General features: G+C 42.0%; 1 protein-coding gene across 2 annotated transcripts; it reads right to left on the bottom strand.

Annotated features, from left to right (window-relative positions):
- Positions 1-597: 597 nt before the first annotated feature.
- On the bottom strand, positions 598-20,359 carry ahctf1 (AT hook containing transcription factor 1). Of its 2 annotated transcripts, none has more exons than XM_077519892.1 (40): positions 20,142-20,359; positions 17,953-18,575; positions 17,660-17,810; positions 16,685-16,787; positions 16,424-16,604; positions 16,140-16,347; positions 15,702-15,818; positions 15,507-15,591; positions 15,285-15,435; positions 15,000-15,132; positions 14,589-14,770; positions 14,340-14,401; positions 13,839-13,967; positions 13,509-13,599; positions 13,322-13,411; positions 12,311-12,451; positions 11,869-11,973; positions 11,697-11,793; positions 11,489-11,612; positions 11,342-11,398; positions 11,080-11,226; positions 10,778-10,968; positions 10,464-10,608; positions 10,246-10,374; positions 9,853-10,000; positions 9,619-9,769; positions 9,432-9,539; positions 8,421-8,559; positions 8,109-8,324; positions 6,610-7,255; positions 6,219-6,518; positions 6,011-6,110; positions 5,557-5,666; positions 5,202-5,485; positions 3,599-5,119; positions 3,291-3,501; positions 3,086-3,217; positions 2,903-2,991; positions 2,546-2,628; positions 598-1,418 (listed from the first exon to the last, which is right to left on the bottom strand). In XM_077519892.1, the coding sequence occupies exons 2-40, from the start codon at positions 18,068-18,070 to the stop codon at positions 1,217-1,219; spliced, it is 7,377 nt and encodes a 2,458-aa protein (XP_077376018.1). In that variant the 5' UTR covers positions 18,071-18,575; positions 20,142-20,359; the 3' UTR covers positions 598-1,216. The 2 variants fall into 2 exon arrangements, with proteins under 2 accessions (XP_077376018.1, XP_077376017.1); XM_077519891.1 differs by having other exon boundaries at positions 17,953-18,076.
- Positions 20,360-20,539: the final 180 nt, after the last annotated feature.

Genomic DNA, 20,539 nt, shown 5'->3' with positions numbered 1-20,539 from the left:
GTTAACAGTACACACAACACAAGGCAGGTTGTTTTTAAGTGTTTCTTCCCGTATTAGTTTTATAGTTTTTTTTTTGTTGTTTTTTAAGACTACTTGTTATTGAAGTTTAAAAGTAGATCAGGTTTCACTTTCACCTTGTCCGCCGACTGCAACCATGAATCATTCAGGTGCATCTGACATCATTTGCCAGGCCTGCAATAAACCATAATGGCGCCATTTGCATAATCAGTAAATACCTATAAATAAGTACCTATATATGAATTTAAAAAAGGTGTTTTTCAAAATTAAGCAATAATAAAAAATACCCTGAATACTAAGCTCCGCTAGCCAAACATCACATCCCTAAAAAAAATGTAGAATATTGCTCAATTCATAAGGTCTACAAGAGTTTGGTCATTATGTGTATTTGGTATTTCAATTATGTGGTGTTAGTTCAACTGTGGTGGTTAGAATATCACAGTCCTGTTACCTAAACAAATATCAATTGGTTCAATTATAGTGATGTTAAGCTAAATTGTGGATTGGTGGTACAGTATATGTACATTCTTGTAAAAATGTTGGGCCCAACTTCACTTGTAGAAGACTATACAAGAGTGGTCCAATTATTCAATCTTTATTGTATTTATCAAAGAGCGGTCATAAAAAATAAGACATTCTGCAGTCTGCACACACACTTCAGAAAATAGCCTTTGTATCTGCCAAACAATGCTTAAGTTAACAAATTGAAAATGCTTTTTTTTTTCTTCTTCTTTGCACACTGTACAATATTCCCAGTAGGAAGAGAGTCCAAACTTTTTGGCACCAGTGAACATGTAGTGCACGCCACCCATCTAATTAAAATTTAAGACTAGCAGTGTGATTAGATATCAAGTAAATGTGATGAAACTTTCAAATGAAAATAATTCTTTTAGGATTTATTTATTTGGGGGGAAAAAAATATTTACACATGGTTAGAAACATTGGTTACTTTTAACAGCAGTGTCCAAAGATGATTAAAAACTGAATAGCAAAAAATTAAACGAGAATGGATTTAAAGCCTCTTGATGACTGCTTTCTCAGGTTCTTGTCAACAGGAGCATCCGTAACTAACAAGCAGCTGATCGCTGCCAGGTTCTGACAAACACAAAATAGTCACAGGATGCAACAAGCAGCATAACTTTCCCCTAATGAACTGAGCAGCACTTTGAGTTGAAACACTTGCAATTTTCATTTTCAATCAGAGATTCTTTCGCCGTGTGACGGGCTTGGTGAAAACGCTGTCCATGATGCGTTTGCGGCGGAGGTTCATGCCATGCGACGTCCGAACCTCCCGTTCCTTTGCCCTTTTCTTGGCTCGCGGGGCCTGATCGGCCGGGCTGGGCAGCGGCGACACCAGATCCGCTTCGACCAGGGGAAGCGGCTCCGAGGTGGATCTGGATCTGAAGGTGTGAAAAGAAAAACGATACAATTTTTCAAAGGCAATTATATGTTCTGTATTTAACTCATTCACTCCCAAAGACGTATTTATACGTTTTTTAGTTTGTTTGTTTTTCCCATTAATGAAACAGATGAAGCACACTTTTTTTTTTTTTTGTAACGACTACCATCGCTTTAAGCTTCCACTTCAGGTCAGAAACTGCATCAAAGCCTTCATACAAAAACTCTAGCAAACAAAAACCTAAAAAAACGTATAAATACGTCTTTGGGAGTGAATGAGTTAACAAAGCCACATTAACTCTGTCTTACAAAAAAATTCAATTGATGTGCTCCTTGAAAGCCCCTCTCAGCCTTCTTTTTCTCTTAATAAATAAAGATGTCTCCCTCCTCCAGCACTTATCATATGAATCAGGTGTGTAGGAGGAGGGAAACATCTAAAGCAGGGTGGATAAAGGTCTCGAGTATCGGACTTGACCAGCCCTGTTGTAGACAGTTAACTGCAAGACATGCAGACAGGTCTTCTGTTTGTCATCAAACCGCAATATAAAATTGTTATACTGCCCTCTGTTGGCACAGGTGCGCACATCAGGAGGAGACGAATGAATTATGATGCACAAATAGTTTGACATTCTATTAAAATGGTGTTGCTACTGTATGTTTTTTGAAATTACCATACTATTCTTCCTTATTTAAAAAAAAAAAAAAAAGTTACATAAATCTTGTGGGGTATTGGAATGGATTAATGAAAAAACACGGCCTTACTATACATGGTCGTTTCAATGGGGAGAGATAATTTCATTTGAGCGCTGTTAACACATTCACTGCCAGCCCTGCAAAAATGCATTATTTGACGTCTTTTTCCGTCAATGGCAGTCAATGAGTTAAGATGAGATGTAACCAAAATTGACGGATTTTTAAGCAAAATTTGCCTTAAAAAAAGAAAAAAGGAGAAAAGGATCCTGCAATATAATCACAAAATATATTGGCACATTGTGTTTAACACATTCACTGCCAGCCCAGCAAAAATGCATTATTTGACGTCTTTTTCCGTCAATGGTAGTCAATGAGTTAAGGACGAGCAACATGATCATGGAATGAGTTAAACCTGAAAGTTAAGTAATAATCATACTTGGCTGTTCGTTTGCCACTTTTTCTGCCTTTAGAAACTGCTGTCGTCTCTTCCATGTAGTCGCCCTCCGAAGTTAATTCTTCCTGAAAAGCGGAGAGAACAATGTCAAAATTCTTCATTGCAAAATAAAAATTCAAAAAAAAAAAAAAAAAGTTTACTTACAATACAATACTTAAGTGCACCAAATAGTTTTATTTTTACTCAATATTCAATAAGGTGACTTACTTCGACCACAGTTACTTTTACTCAAGTAAAACACAAAACTGTTTTTTTAGTGCAACAGACAAGGAAAAAAAAAACAAAGAAAAAAAAACATTGTTATATGCAGAATTTTGTGTTCCATTTGTAAACGCTGACCTTTGGAGCACTCTTGACACGTCTTCTGGTGCTGCGAGTGACTGACATGGGAACATCTTCACTGGGGTCTGGAGACTCTACTCTGCTAGCTGACACATGGAAACAGAAACACACTCAAGACATTACAATGCGAGGACCAGCATGTTTCTAAAGTGAAGGTGGTGAGGTGGATATAAAGAGTACCTCTTGTTCTCCTCCGTGTGGGCAAGTAGGTGAATGAATGTTCTGGGCTGGCCTCCGTGGCAGAAACTCCCACCTGGGCGTCCACCGATGATGTCCGACTCCTGCTCCTCGACGTCTTTCTGACAGCACCTCCTGGGAACAGTTAACCCGTGCGAACATGCAAGTCCACCATGTCACGTTTTCAAAATGGTGTCCCAAGTCGTACCTTTCCGCTTCTCCTCTTCGTCCTGGAGCCTCTTGATGAGGGCGTCTGCTACCGGGGTTCCAGAATCCACCTCCAAAGGTGTGGTGAGGAGGTAGAGGTCTTCCTCCGGGTGGTCCCACAGTTTGCCTCTGGTTGTCCGCCGGAGGCTCACACGGTCCGCAGCGCTGTTCAGTTTGGGCTCAGGCATGCTCGCCTCCATCTTTGCTACACTCTGAGGGAGTGATACAGAGAAGAGGTTGGATATAAAAGGATGTTGTCGGTGTTGCCAACTCATCTCCAGTATAAATGAACATGAGGCGAATGCTTACCTGTGGGGTCCGCGTGGACTGACGTGTCGCTCGCGCGGCGCTGGAAATGTGTTCCGTTGCACCCTCTTCCCCCTCTGACGGTTTGAGTCTCGTCTTTCTGGTGCTGCGTTTGACAGCCGGTGAAAAAACCTCCGCTGGTTCTTGGTCCTCTGTTAGGACCGCAAGTGTTGTTTGCAGCACCTCGCTGCTCTGAGAGGCTCTACGAGTGGACCTCCTCGGGGTGTTTGCCTGAGAGCTGGTACGTTTGGCCGGGGTGGAGGTCCTGGTGGCTGCTTTTGGAGCAATGTTGATCCCATGGTCTGAATTCTCTCTGGCGTCAGGCTCATTTTTCTTTGTACTTGTTTGTCTGGTCTTTACAGAAGTATCTCGTCGTCTGGATGGAGAAGCAGCAGAGTTAATATGGAAAACATTATCATCATCATCAATGTCCTCGTCTTGATGCCGAGCCTTCTTTGGACTTATCTCCTGGACTTGGGGAAATTCAGTTTGAGTTCTGCGAGAGCTCCTCCGAGGTGTGCTGGCGAGGACTTTGGTTTCTTTCTTTCGAGGTGTTCGACTAGACGAGGCGGCGACCTCTGTGCTCTTATCTGGTTCCTCCGGGATGGAAGCGGTGAACGTAACCGTTTTCCTTGAGCGTGTAGTGATTCGTGTGGGCGTGAACTGAGCCGTCTTCCTCCTCTGAGAAGTTGAGATCTCTGTGACATGATCTTCAGGGTCATCAGTTGACGTGAAATCATCTTGAACCTCTTTATTCGTGGTTTTGGCCTCATTTGGACATTCTTCTCTGTTAACCAGTCCTGTGGGGTTTAGACGTTGCTGTTCGTCTTCTGAGCCTTTCTGGCTCTCAACAATTTCAAGTTTGCCTTCCTCTTGTTTTGTAGCTACGTTAGCATTTTGTGCCATCACAGAATGCTCACCATCTCTGTCCTCCTGAACTTCTGCAGGTTCCTGCAGCTGCTCTGGTAGAACAACAGGCACACGATCTTTATCATCCATTTGTTCTTGAGGTTCTTCCACATTCACTTCCGCCTCGGTGCAATTGTTCTGTGGCTCAGCCTGCCAACTGATTTCATTCCCCTCCACAGGCTCCATTTCCTTCTGCTCATCTTCTTTTGTGGCCGCCTCCGACTCGAGAGCGTCTGGTGCCAGAATAATCATCTCCGGTTCTGTTGCCAGACCGTCAGAGGCCGCTGCCATCGGTTCCGGTGACTGCGGATAATCCTCCTCCAGGTCCGCCTCTTTATCGCCGTCCTCGTCCATGTCCAGAATCAGAGAGAAGGTGCCGTGAGTTTCAGAGTTCTGCTCCTCTGGTTCGACGGGTTGCTGCAGCTCGGGTAGTGGGGCACTGTCGATCACCTCCTGTTGGCCCTCCACAAGCTCGAGAGGAACGAGGAGCGTGGTGGAAGGTTTGAGCTCCATGTAGGACGACTCCGGACCCTCGCCCTCGAGCGCCTCCATTGCTTCCGTATCAGCGCCAAGGCGCACCATTAACACATCTCCTTCCATTTCTTCGCCAACCATCTGGAATCGCAGAAACAAACGAGAGTACTTTTCAGACCAAACGCTCACATTGATTAGATTTGGATTTTTAGTTGCACGATACCTTCATCTCAACATCTGGCGGGACAAGAGAAAATCCTGCAGCTTCCTCCTGCGACAAAGTCGACAAGAAGTGATTGTGTTCCTCATGAATAAAAGCAGAGCTGGTGGGGAGGCCTCGTAGACTCCCGTTACCCTGGATCTCCTCAATGATCTCCACTTCACTACCAGAATCTTCCTCCTCTTCATTACATTCTGCCTCATCAGATTCCTCCTCCTCCTCCTCTTGCTCCTCCTCTTCAGACTCAGAGCTCGAAAGGTCTTCGCTATCGTTCACGCTCTCAAGAGCTAGGAGACAAGAAAAAGCATGTGAGCATGTAAATAAGGCAACACATGTCGCTGCGACACATTTTCCTCACAGTGGGAGTCTGTGCTTGTTGGATCCGAAGACGTCACAGAGGCGGTGGACTTTTGGTCCGTGAACACAGGTGGAGCTTCAGCAGAAGCTTGCGCTTCCTCTTCTACCTCACTGAAACAAAGCGGCGGGGACAATTATTTTTAATGGATTATCATCAGCACTTTTGTTCGATTGACTTATCAGTTCATGGCTGTCTTGACAATCAATGATTTATGCCCATCTCTGGTTAAAACCCATCAAATGCAAAAAGCTTGGCTTCGTTTAGATTGTGTTAACAGTGTGATAACACTAATATCTAAATGTTCTTGAAATAAAAATATATGTGGAAAAACATCTTCCTATGTATTTTATACTTACAATAAATATAATTGATAATTTAGGCCACTTATTTTCCCCATAGTAGGCCCATGATGCCTCACATTACTAATTTGTGTAGAGTAAATAAAAACACAAACCTGCTTGTGGTTGTCTTTGTTAACACATGAATTCCAGAGCGGGTCAGAGGAGGAGACAGCCCACTACCAAACAAATGTCGTTCCACAAACTCAGTCAGATCTAATAGATGGAGAAAAAAAAGAATAAAAAAGAATGGTTAAAAAGAACAAGATTCAACATCAAAAGCATCATATGGTGAACTAACAAAGGCAGACTCCCAGGACACACCTGCTGATTGCTCCAAATCGTCTGATGTTACATCTGCAGGTTCGGTGTCTCCGCATGTTGGCGTATCCTGAGCGGCTGCTGTAGCTTCAGCGTTCATGCGCTGGATGAATTTTGTGGCTTCACCAACTTCACATGTGTCCACATGCTGCGTGATCGTGATGGCTTGAGATTCTCCGGATGCGTTCAGGTGCTCTAAAAAGGCGGTGGATTCAAGCACTTCTGACTGCGCTATGCTTTCCTTCGTGAACAATGAATGAGGCTGAGATTCTGTCTCTGGGGCAGTGTCCATTATGATATCACCTAGCAACAGAAAACATGTCAAACACGGTGACACATACAAGAAACAGGTTATTTTATGCGGTTAATGTGATGAATCCAGCAACATAATTACCATGACAGGGTGGTTCATCCAGGTCAATAACTTCAGCACCTTCTTGTTTGCTACCTGATTCAGTGTCTGGTTCATTCTCTATTTCACACTCAACAACTTCTTTGTCAATTTCTTCGCCTTTCTCCGCTTGATCCTCTTTCTCCACAGCAATCTCCATCACATCTTCAAATGTCTCAAATGTCTCATCTTGCTCGAGCTCCTGGTTTTCATTCTCATACGTTATCTGCAGAGGAGCTGGCTCAGTAGCTGGAATAGAGTAAAGTTCTGGTTCTTTTTCACTTGAAAACTTGAAGTTAACAGTCACAACGTTATCTGTGTCTCTGCGCTCTTCCTCCTGATATTCTTCAGCCTCATAGTATTCCAGAGTGGTGTCCGTCACCTGGAGAGACGTCTGGCTTGTGTCAAAGCTAAGTTGAGCTTGTGTCGCATCGGATGGTTTCGTGAATTTTTCAGCTCTGTCAATAGACAATGATTCCTTCGCAGAGCATCTGAGCTGCGGTGAGGGTATACCACCTTCAGGAGGTGGGAACTTGACATGGGCCGATTCCGCTTCTTCAGATTCATCAAGTTGTGCAGGCCAGGGCTTGCGTGTGCGAGACAGGCTGGCTCCTCTTGTGAGTAGGCTAATCTCACTGTCTGCTGCCATCTATCAGGGAAAATGGATCCAGATGAATTGGGCTAAGCATTATAGTTCAGTTTACATTTTTTGGACTATAAGTCACAATTTTTTTTCCCTCATAGTTTAGCTGGTTTTACGGCATACATAATATACTAGGGGTGTTAAAAAAAAATCGATTCGGCGATATATCGCGATACTACATCGCGCGATTCTCGAATCGATTCAATAATCGGCAGAATCGATTTTTTTTTTTTTTTTTAGGATTCACACCTTGAGCATGGAAGAATGTTATATGAACGGCACATTAAGCCTTAATATTTTTATTTTAATGCTGTTCAAACATGAAACAGATTACAACCTCTATAAGACTGAAATTTCAGATAAATAAATAATACATTTTCATATAAATCTTACACTCTACAAGCTTACTGATTAGTATTTTCTAAATATGAATGAAAAAAAATCGCAACACTCGACTTATAAATTCGTATCGGGATTAATCGGTATCGAATCGTGACCATTCGTATCGGGATTAATCGGTATCGAATCGAATCGTGACCTGTGAATCGTGATACGAATCGAATCGTCAGGTACTAGGCAATTCACACCCCTATAATATACAAATATACATGTGATATTTTTTTATAGAGCTGGACTGGTACCCTAAGTCTTTTTTTTTTTTTTTTTTAATTGGTGCAACTTACAGCGCATAAAATATGTTAGTTTTTCCTACAAGAGCTGACCTGTAATACAGTCACATGCTATCTAGAGGGTAACTGTGCAACAAAATTATTAGGAACATTTCCAATACAAAGTGTGCTATTAATAGACAAAGCAGTTTGTGCTTACAGGTCATGTCAATAAAGAGCACTGATCTTACCCCGTTGGTCCAGTGCATGTCCTTTTCCGGTTCAGGAGACCCAGCCCCTTCACTAAAAGTGATCCTGCTCTCTTTGCTGCGAAGCGGAGGGGTGATGGAGCGCCCTGGAGATGCAGACGGAGTGGCCATGGGAGTGGGCCTCTGGCTACTGCGGAGGATGGACTGCGGGGTGAAGGCTGAGAAGACGGCGCCAGAAGCAGCCAGGGCACGCGCACGCTGATGGGCCAAGAAGTAGAATATATGTTAAAATCTTACGGAAAATTTACCAGATATTAGTTTGACGGGTGAAAATGGATCAAAATTTGGCTTCACCTTTACAATCAGCGGAGTCTGCAGCAGGCTGAATTCAGGGGGCTTAGCAGTGCTCTTTAGGATGGCCCAAGAGGGTGTAGCAGGACTGAGAAGAGGTCGAGGGGAGTCACAGGATGGATGAACCACCAAGTTGGTCAGCCTGTCAAATTTGAGAAGAGGGAGGAGAAATTGGGAAGAGTCAATATTCCTATTAAAGTTATTACAGCTTAACATCTTTTAAGAAAGCTATACTACTTTTTCCAAAAAGCTACTTTAGGAGTGCATGATATGGGAACAATGTTTCAAACAGCATAAAGGCAGGGTCTTCAGTTTTCACTCAGGAAAATGCACTATATAAATACAGGATGTATACCCATTAACTCCTTCTCAAGCTACACCTCTGGGCTTCTGTTAATGTGTGGTGGTGATTTTTTTTCCTAAACCTCCACTCCCCCCAGCCTGTATTTTGCCATTTTGTGCTTGTTTTGTCAACAGCGGGACGTTTCTGTGGACAGACAGTTGTTTACCCCTCCAGCCAATCGCAGAGCAGGGGGAGGTGGGGTGGCGTGTCACTCACTGTCGGCAGACGGGGCCAGGCGAATTTGTCGGCTGCATGACGTCACTCCCGCGGCAACTTGACAGCACGCACGGATTTTTTCCCCCCCCCTCAGTCATGCAAGCTTGTGTGAGTGAGTGAGTTCATGGGTATACATCATGTATTTATATAGTGCATTTTCTTGAGTGAAAACTTAAGACCCCGCCTTTAAGACATTTTGCAGTAATAATTTTAAGCTAATATAAAATCAGCATGATACTGTAAATTTTAGTAATTATACCACACAGGTCACACAGCACTGAAGAATGTAAAGTACGGTTGAAGTTTAAAAAAAAAAAAAAACATGAAATACGTGACACATAAAAAATTAAGGCCTTAATGTTAGAACCACCAATTCTATGGACATCTTATAATACACAGAACAGTTTATGTTTGATAAAACAATGCTTTGCTCTGGCTTTTAGGAAGTAATGTACCTTGACTTTCGTTTAGAGCTCATAGTAATTGGAGTTCCCAAGAATGGTTCCTGTTGGTCTTGGGATGCAGGCTTAAGTGGTGCAGTCAGGAATCCAGGAGTTTTTGGACTAAAAGGCACAATTTAACAGAAGTCAACAATTACAAAAAAAAAAATATGCTTTAGTAACAAATTTGCTATTTGCTTACCACTTAACAGGGGAAGAGGTAGGTGTGTCTCCGTTGGCCATCCGCACCTCCTCAATTTTGCTCAAGAGATTGTTGATGAAGCCCGCCCTTGACATCACTTTCCCATTGGCAGAACGCTTGCTGATGGTAGACAGTGGCTTTGGACGAGTCACTGCACCACAGGTCGGGAATTGTATTAAGATGCAATCGAAAAGATGCATGTGATTGTGAAGGCTTTCAGTGATTTCACGTTACCTTCTTTGTGGATGGTGCTGGGATGTTGGTAAGGTTTTGCCCTCTCCATTGCCAGTTTCCTCTGAACTCTGGGCAGAACTTTGCCATACTGCTCCAATATGGAATTGCGAACGTCTGATCGCTCTTTCAGCTTTGAGTCTCGGTCATTCTAACAATAAAGCAACACAGGCATTTAAACACTGTGCGACCGCAGCTGCTAATTTTTTCACTTGCATGATTATTAGTAATAGTATAATGTCAAATGTGTCTTAAATCCTTATCTATACAGTTAAAAAATATTGATGAATGGAACAGGTGACGCCAAAACTGATTAATTGTAATTACAAATCGCAATCTGAGTGCGCTCAAGTTCCAACTGAGCTCCAGGAGTTTGTGTTTGGGTGTGTGTCATACCACAAGGTGCATTTTGAGGCTCTGGTTGAGTCGCAGGGCAGACATGTAGTTGGATTGCTGAAGGTAATGAAACATCAGTATTTCCCTGTTTTGGAGACCACCCGCACCGAGGAACTTCTCCAACGTTTCCTAAAATACAAACAAAACAACAATGGTAAATCTTTACAGAGCGGATTTTAACAGCTTTTAAAAATAGTGCTGCATACACCACAAGTGACCTGCTCAGTGGGGCTAAGGGGCAATTTGAGCAACTCTTTGATCAGGCCGAGCTCCTGGCAGCTCTCATAAATAAAGCCAAGCAACTCGGCCGCGTTGAGGTGATTCGAGTGTTGCCGTAGTAATGTGCACGCCTCATTAAGACACCTAGGAAGTGGGGGGAAACACAGGAATTATCAAAGGTATACAAATAAATACTTTAGAAAGCAACAATCATTTGCTGTGCAAAACTCAACAGTGGAACTTTGGAACTTGAAGTCTTGAATACAAATTTGAATCATGAACACAATGGAAACCATATTGCTGATCAACTTACCCGTTGTGAAGCAGTACAGCCAAACAGAGTCTGGCCTGGGAGATGGAGGAAATGGATGGCTTTTTTACGTGAAAGTAGCGGAGTGCCAATGAATGTTGGCTCTGACACATCAATGCTTGCAGGGCGCGCTCGTGCTGCCACTCAAAGTGACTATGAGAGGAGGCTGGATTCAGGAGCAGCTCAAATGAACCCTGATCAGGACAGGTAGGAAGTAGGAAAAACAAGTTGGCTTGTATGAGTTCAGATAGTCATGTTGGCAATCGACCTCTTTTTATCATTACGGTATATTTGTGTGCGCAGACCTCATAGTCACGGTGGTCCAGCAGCCAGAGGCCTTGCACCAGTTTCACTAATCCGAAAGGGATGTCAAAAGCGGTGGGAAAAGACTCCACTGATGTTCCCTCTTTATTGGAGATGGAGTACATGACATCCAGTAACAAGTAGATTACCTAAGAACAAGTCAAGGCTAATTCACGCAGAGCTATATTATCGGGACATATTGATAAAATTAAGCCACATGAAAATTAACCAGAAAAGTAAGTCTGAGTTGTGTCTGAAGGATACAATTGCATGCTTTGCAGCCTCATTAACACTGTCCAGAAGATATATATCAAGCAAAGCCTGCAAATGAGAATTTCATAATCAACAATCAGCTGTTCATGTATGCTTTTGCATCATATGTATGATGAGCGTGTTTGTTGACAAGCATACATGAAGGGTAGGTGGTGGGTACTGTCCTGTTCCACCTTCATCCCTTTTCCACAGGTTGGCCAATCTTTCTCCACATTGACTGACCAAGTTGTCAATCATCAGGCAGTCTGCAGACCACTTTCCCCTGCGGCAAAAATATTGGCATTACATTCCTGTCTTACATTTGGAACAAAACAAAACAGAAAAACGTTTCTAAATGAGTACTCACTTAGCCAAAGAGGTGAGCTCCTCCCTGCGAAGTGAGTAATAGTTGCTAATGACTGTCTGACTGTAGAAAGGCCTGGAGATCTGCATGGCATCAACATCTACAGAGAAGACACCGGTTACAAGCCGTAACGCGCGGCTACATCATCAAAAAGGTTCTTCCGAAACATGTCTACCTGATCCTTCAGGTAGCAGGCCAGTGCGACAGAACCAGAGGACCACTTGAGCATACTTTGAAATCAGACTAGATGCCACATTTTTGTTGCTCAGACTCATGAAACCTGTACAAAGCAATAAAGAGCAAGCACTATTCATAACCAATCACCTTATCCATGAATATGGAACAAACAGATGATAAAAGTTGACTGGAAATACTGTAATTCAGTAGTCATCCACACAATGTTCATAGATGACTACAATGAATCACACCAGACACCTGGAATTTATCATGGAGCTAATCAATGTTGTTGATTGGCAGTTTTATTAGCCAAAACAAGAGGACACTATTTTTGCGATATCAAGTACAGTGTGTTGTGTTTTCCATACAAAAACCCTTTAGTGGACAACTACGGTACTATGAAAGCAATGTAACACAGTCAGACGAAATCGGTGTGTCACCTTTTTGCGTTAACTCCGGACCTTCATTCAGCAAACATCGGAAGATTGTGCTGAAGTTCTGCAGCATTCTCTGGTTGTGCTGCAGCAACTGTAAGGTCTGAGGGTCTGTGAAGTTGGACGAGTTGTCGAACAGAGGTGCACCTTGGGGGAAAAAAAAAGAAAAAAAAAGAAGAAAACGACAACTTCAAGCTAGCATTTATTTGGGGGTGTGCGGGTTACGTTTTGAGGTTTTGAACATGATGCTCTATTGTAGTGTTCATTTTATCAGACATTTTTAAATTTAGTACAGTTTCAATCACGCTTGTTAGTTTTTATCATAGTCAACCTCATCCTGTTTTTATTTAAGTCACCTTTAGTCGACTATAGATCTAGCATTTTAGTCTTTATTGCAAGAAAGCATATTTGTAATCGTCTAGTTTTAGTCAAATATTCTGTCAGCAGATAATGTTGAATATTTCGGATCTAAAAATATTTTGGATATAAAACTTTCACATAAAATGTTCTCAAAAACAACTGAAAAACAACTTCACACACACAATGACAGTATATCAAGAAGTGGCTACTATGGCTCCATGCTACAAGCTAGTAAGTTAGCCAGCATTGGTTAGCGGTCAGATTAAAATTACTATTGGAACGTTATAGCCGTTGGATTTATGTTACATGTGCATGTGCTAGCTGCAAATTTGAAAGGGGGTGCGTCACTATGTGTCACAGTGAAAGCTTAGCAGAGACAAGGTTTTATGAAATCATTTTTTGTCTCATCTTTGCTTATAAACTAAAATGTCCAGAGATTTGAGTCGTTTTTATTAAGCAGAGTACATATCTGTCTTGTATTCACACGGCGAAGAAAACACATACTAATTTAGTCCCAGTTATTGTTTATTAATGAATTTTAGTGTAGTCTAGTTTTCGTTTGGTGAAAAATGTGTGATGACAAAAAAATATTTTTGTTTAGTTTTCATTACAAAATTAACACTACACTATTGCAAATGAGAATGTCCGGGAACATACAAATGCCATCCAGCTCCTCTTTGGTCCGGGTCACTTTGTTCCAGGCCCAATCCAAGATAAAGCGAAGCTTTAGCGCTGAGCCCGGTTGTTCTGATGGGACATAATTAAAAATAAGTATCAAAGTCTCAACGAAACTGTGCCCAACAGAATTTTTTTTTTAACAAGCTCCCTGGAGACGGCCTCTCACCCTCTGCAGTCCACTGCTTGATACAATTCGTGATCACTCCCAAAGAGCTGGTCTCTACTGCAGTTGACAGGATAGCGTCCAGCTGCTCCTCCTATAAGCAATTGATAATGCAGTGATTTACATGTGAACATAACATGTATGTTTTGGAGAAGACAGTAACAAAAACTTTGAATTAGTCATATAAACTCATGGCCCAAATCTTGAGGGAATGATGTTAGTAAAATGAAGTCGACACCTTTAATTAAATGCACATCAATTACACAACAAACATGATTTTTTTTTTTTTTTTTTTTTATAAAGTATTTATCTGTATAATGTGGATGTGTGTACCTGAGAGGGGTTGGCGTTGTGGGCATCAGCAAGGCGAGATGACAGAAGGCCTGACTTGAGGCAACGTGAGTAGCAGCTGGAGATGAAGTCACTGGAACAGAGAGCAGCTTTCTTCATAAAGCTCAAGGTCTGGTGGTGGAGGAGGAATGCAAAATTAAAAAAAAAGAAAATCATTCAAACAGTTACAGGTAAACTTTGGTGGCACAAGGAGGCAATTGCTGAGAATTTAACTTCACCATTTGTGTTTTTTCTTCAACTTTATTTGGATTAGATTTCGACTGAAAGGCGGGGAATTATTTTATTTTACTTGCAATTCTTAAACGTGGGTCTAAAATTGAAGCATATGGAACTTAGTATGAAAACAGCACTTATAGTTAATGACAGTGCTGTACCTCTGTGTGGAGATTGCATGTTTTCTACTGGTACTCCAGCTTGACACTCTAAAAACACGTTAAATAAATGGTTGGATTTATGCAGTAATCTAATGGATGAGTCACAAACCTGTTTCTGATATCCGGGGCAGGTTGAATGGACAATGCCAGAATTGAACAAACAGGTAGCGTCTGTAAAATTGAAATTAAATGAAATTATTGCATTAAAATATTATTACTTAGAAAAGGTATTACAGTAATTCAAATCTTGTACAAAACCAGCAAACAGAGCATATGTAGTATAATTAGTATTAATTAAAAAAAAAAAAAAAAAACCTTTGAACATGATAACAGACAACTAACTAACTTAGTAGCTTACCAAAGTTATATGCAGTCGAGTTGAAGAACTGTTCTGGTGGGGGTGAAGCTAAAGGCAGACCCCTATTGAGACTGTCCTCCTGTACAACCACATCCAGTAAGAGGTGCTGGGAAGCTATTTGTATCACTGGGTCCAAACACCAAACAGCAAAGTACGGACAGTTCTGCAGCGACTCGCCCATTCTGTCAACAAAAACAACGCAATGCAAGTGTAGTGTCGCAGTCAGCTGATAAGCCTTGCTGACAATAACATTAAGAATAGTTGATTTGATTACGATAAACAATTAGGAATAATTGCACAAACTAATTATAGTCATCATCCTGAGAGGCATTAAATGGTCAATCCAAAATACATTTTTGCATTCGCTAACAAATGTAGGTGAATTACGAACCCACGCAATCTCCACTGTACCTGAATGAGTCGGGCATTTGTGCATGGTACCAGCGGTTGATGTCAAAAACACCAATGTATGTAGATGGCAGTCCTTGTCCGTAGGCCTTCACTTGCCAGCTAAAGATGGACACACTGGTGTCAGGAGATGCGACTGAAAGATAGGAGGGAGAGGGTGTTAACTTGACAATGAAACAGCTTTTCAAAAAAAAGAAAAAAAAAAAAAGAAAAAAAAAAAAAGAAAAAAAAAAGTCCTTTATTGACTAATGTATTGAAACATCTCTTATGTGTGACCACCAGTCTGACCTTCATTCAAGCTGTCATCCCTGTCTGGGTGGGATCGGAATTTCTCAATGGTCTGGCAGCTCAACAGGCGGGTGTTGGTGGTCTGAGCTATGAGAGGAAAAGCTGCCGCACTCAGCTCCTGACTGTAACGCTCCTCACAGTACTCTAGACCCTGAACAGCATAAGGACAGGTAAGCGGGGAAGTGCACTTTTCTTAGACAGAAACAGTAACACTCCTCATACCTCATAGAGGATCTTCCCTGAGGCTAGACTTTTCCGCTCACTGAAAGCCATCTGTAGCAGGCGGAGACTGACCGTATCGCCTTCTCTGTATGGGTATGAGGGAAGTGAGAGGTGAGACTGGGTACATCTGGAAGACCCACACTCTGCTTGGAAAAACAACTAAGTAAGAATAGTCTAATTGTGCAGAGAACTTACTGATCCTGGGAAGACTGGACAGCCCAGAGATAGCACCAGCTCATGGGGTCATTTTCTGGCTCCTGGAAGGTGAAGGCATGAACAGGCACTCTGCCCCCATCCAACTGAGAGTGGTACCTATACATACAAGAACATGATTTGTATGCTTACTTTTGAAATAGATATTTTATTAGTGTTGTCCACACAAAGGAAAAAAAAATAAAAAACAGAAAAAAAAAGTCAATGCAACAGGCGCCATCATCCAACCATTCTAAATCAATTTTAAGTGATCATTTTACCCTTAAGACAAAGTAATTTGAAGAACATGAAACTACTTTTGTAATATTTTGTACAAATACAAAAACAACAACGTTATACACCAATAAGAGAGCAAGTGTACCTAATTAAGTACCAATGAAGTGTATTGTTCAGATTTTGAGAAACGGGAGAAAGACTCACTCCTTTCTGAGAGACTTCAAGTTCCATAGCTGCAAGTAGCCATCAGAGAATCCCACGGCCACTTGGTTTGTTCTGGCGATGTACTGCAGGGCTGTAGCTGATACGCCACTTGGGCCATTGAGCTGGATGGAAAGGTGTCTGCCCTCTCTGCTGCTCACTTCTCGGAACTTGGGAATCTCTCGCTGAGTTTTGGAAACGACTTGCAGGGCTGTGAAATCCAAACGGCTTTAGAATGAGAGAACACACAGGAGGAACCGGCATCCTTCAACGTGGACGCTGCTCACCTGAAGCATTCAGCTCGCTCTGGCTGCAAGACAGGTCGTCCAGACAGAGATCCACTAGCAGAACATGGCCAAGATCCGTAACGACAGCGGCGATGCCAAAGAACCAGCGAAGACTCTGGTGGAGGTGCTGGGTGGAAGTGCTTGCTCCACCATAGCTCACAATGGGTTCAATGGCTGTAATCTATAGCCGAGCAAACACACAACCAGAAAATGTTTGAATGTTTAATGTGCATACCTTCCAGTGCGGCGCAGAAGACTCACTCTGCCTGGTATTATCACAGCCTTGGTCACTCTGGACAGTCCCAAGTCATACAGACATAGCACGCTGCCTTCTGTTTCTTCCAAGCCCACCAGCAATCCAGATCTAATGATACAAAAATCAATGATGTTATTAAAATGATGCTACAGTCAAGTGGACCCACTGAGCTCAGCCACAAAATAGTGAAAGACCATGAATAACCGTTGCACTTGACGTGATGATTACATTTAGATACAAGTCACGTGATCTTGATTTATATCGCACTTTCAAACAGTCGTGGTTGTCACAAAGCACTGTGCAGGAACACGTAATATAAAACAAATCATTTTTTCTCTTCCTACATAAACTAATGTTACAAGCAGATGAAAGAGGAGCGATTCAGTGACATCACACGTCTGATAAAAGCTAAGTTTGAAGTAAACATCTCCATCCATTTTCCAAACCACTTAACTGTGTGGTTGGTTCTGATTTATGGTAACAAAGACACGTACAAAATTAACGCTGGGCGATATGGGCAAAAATTGAAATCTCGATTTTTGCAGTCATTCAGGACAATTACGATTTTAATCTAATAAATCCAACAAACGTTTATTTAAAGGTTAAATAAAAGCATTTGGATGTAACAGAACATAAGAACAGCTTTTTCTAATCCAGAAGACAAAACTCGATTTCACGATTTAACAAACTTACAACAATTCAATTTTTTTAAATGACGATGTATCGAATTATGTGCTTGTGCGCGTGGGTGGTTGTTCGTCTCTGTGTGCCCTGCGATTGGCTGGCGACCAGTCCAGGGTGTCCCCCGCCTACTGCCCAGAACCAGCTGAGATAGGCGCCAGCACCTCCCGCGACCCTTGTGAGGAATAAGCGGTCAAGAAAATGGATGGATGGATGGATGGATGTATCGAATTAATTCGATTTATTGCCCAGCCCTATTACAAATTAAAGTGCAAATCATACTGAAGGAACACCCTGACCTTTTGAGCCAGCTGAAGTCCCTCGCGGTGAGTATACTGGGCGGGTGCTCCCCTCCACCACTAAAGCGGTACGCAGACAGACGCTCTCCGGTCAAGGCGTGGACGAACTCAAGATGGGGGCCGCAAGCAAGCCAAGCATGTCTTCCATGGCCTCCATGTACAAAAGAAAAAGAAAAAATGACGTTTTGTAAGGTTCCATTCATTGCAAACCGAATAAAAACATGTTTGGATGAGTTGAAAGGAAAATTGCGCTCTACCAGAAAAATGCATTCGTTTGAGAGAAATGCACTTACCATGAGTGAACTTGCCGTGAAGCACAGAGTCCAGTGTGATCTCATCCTCTCCCACAACCTCGACGGTCGCAGCAGGCAAAGACAGGCTACTGGTGACCTGTGCTGTCAGCTCATCCATGGCTCACTGCAAAAAACAAAACAAACAAAAAACAAAACAAAACAAAACAACAACAACAATGCAGAATACACGTTAAAATATTTGTTTTTTTTTCTCCAGTATTTGCACATTTTCATTGTATTGTAGTAATTCTCCAAACATCTTCAGCTCAAATCACCAAAATTAGACAATTCCATTCAGAAACTCAAACGTAATGCATCATGTATTGCCTGGATCCATATACTGTACACTGCACAAATAAAGTAGCAAATAGTAAAAAGCGTGTCTGCTAAATAGATTAAAGCATACGTGCACCATCAAGTCGCAAGCCTGTGCTGCTCAGTAAGATATGACATTGCATGTATTAGTAAAATAAGACGTGTGTGTGTGTGTTTTGTCTCAACTCCCATTCAGTGATGGCACGAATAATGTGAGTGTGAATGGTTGTGTCTCTTTAGACTGGCGATTAGTCCAGGATGTTGTCCGCCTTAAGTCAGCTGGGACCGACTCTAGCTCACCTGCGACCCTGAACAGGATAGATAATTGAAAATGATCGTTAATTACAAAATAAATTATATGAGGTACACAATGCAATGGTGCCCCCTAAAGGTTGCATGAAAAACAACACCATGATTGATAATTGCTGATACTAGTTATCGGGTCACTTGTCATAGGCTGGCTCATAGCCTGTGGAATCCAATAAAAAAGGAGTAAGCAAATGTGTAAAGTAGGGGTGTGAATTGCCTAGTACCTGACATTTGCATCACGATTCATAGGTCACAATTCGATTCGATACCAATTAATCCCGATACGAATTTATAAGTCAATTGTTGTGATTTTTTTACTCAGAAAATACTAATCAGTAAACTTGTACATGCACACTGTAAGATTTTTATGGAAATTTATTATATATTTAATTGAAACTTCAAGTCAAATCAAGTCATCTTCCATTCTTAAGGATTAAACCCTAACCCTAAGACAGTTTGTTGAATATTTTTCCATCAAAAATTAATGTTTAAAAATCGATTCAGCTGCCTATTGTATCGATTCAAGAATTGCGCGATGTAATATCGCGATATATTGCCGAATCAATATTTTTTTAACACCCCTAGTGTAAAGTATATGCAATAATGTATGAATGAAACAACTAAAACTACAACCAAACAAAACAAGGAAGTGTGGTACCTGGAAGCAGGTAGGGAGAGACAGAGAGAGAGACAGAGAGAGAGAGACAGAGACACATATTTAGGAGCACTTAGCTTGGCTGACCTGATGTAAACAAACAGTTGTTCTATCCGTTGCTTTTTCAATCGCGCTCCGTGTATGTATCCACACTTGTTTGTTAACTCGCACTTTGGCTAAATTATCAGGCTGCAGTCATCTTGCAAGGTCACGAATGTTGGCGTGCAACTGAGGTCAGTGGTTATTTTGCCGTGATTCGCGCGAGAACAACACGCCGGTGAATGTGTACTAGTGACTAGAGTGGTCACTCCGAAAGTGCTGATTCACGGGTTCAAAATAAATGCTGCTCTTAACATTTATGTTTACAATTTATGAAAGCCAGTCGGGAGTTGTCAACGAGCAGTTTTGTTTCGCGCGTTTACTGAAGAACTTAACAGTTTTTGTGCAATGTAGTTGTGCGGTAAATAAACGTGCAACTTTGATCACGCGTGTCCGTGTAAAATGTGTCCGGTTTTGCATTACTGTAGTTGTAAAAAAAATAAAATAAAAAAAATAGCAGCAGTCCAAACGTCCACGCTTGTTGTACTCTCTCGACCGCTTCTTAAACGAAGTTTTAAGGCAGTCGCATGAAAAAAACGCCCAGTTTTAACCAGGTACAGTGGGGCTGCAAAGAGCTCATGTGGTCTGTCAAGGAAAACACTAGCATGTGTGTACCTTAGCGACTCGCTGTAGCGATGCACACTTTCACTTTATCGGCGATAAGTCGTTTTTCCACACAGAATCTATATACTGGGTAATAATATGTAGGGGGGTGGGGGGAGCTAAGCTCGGTCAGCTAAGCTCATCGATAGCAATGGAAAACGTGATGCAACATGCCGCCTGCTAACCGCTTCACTCGTCATAACGTTACCTTGCCTCCTTTGACTGGCTTTTATCAAGAACCACGAAGGTTTCGTTATCCTTGGAGAATGTGCCTCTTGGTCGTCATAATCTGCACGGCACGGCTGTTGCTCAAGACGGTTGGCGCTTCTGACAGATGACAAGTTTAAAAAGGTTCTAAAAGGAACTTCACGCTTCGACATCGTCTAGCGCCATTTCCACTGTGGGTGAACAGTTTTAAGCACTTCTTCGGTGTCGTGTGTAGATGTAGAGACTGGCCTACTGCCCCCTCTTTTGGTTGGCGGATGCATTACAGTGATATTGTGCTACATTCAAGAAACATTTGAAGTCGGATTTATCCGACTCGGAGTGTCCGAGTACTGGCCACAAAGCGTTCGAGGCAAATGTAAACAACAAAGATGGGTGATT

The sequence above is a fragment of the Festucalex cinctus genome, chromosome 4 (assembly GCF_051991245.1).
Source record: "Festucalex cinctus isolate MCC-2025b chromosome 4, RoL_Fcin_1.0, whole genome shotgun sequence".
Lineage (NCBI taxonomy): Eukaryota > Metazoa > Chordata > Actinopteri > Syngnathiformes > Syngnathidae > Festucalex > Festucalex cinctus.
Note: the sequence above shows the minus strand (reverse complement) of the source record. Positions and strands in the feature narration are given on the sequence as shown.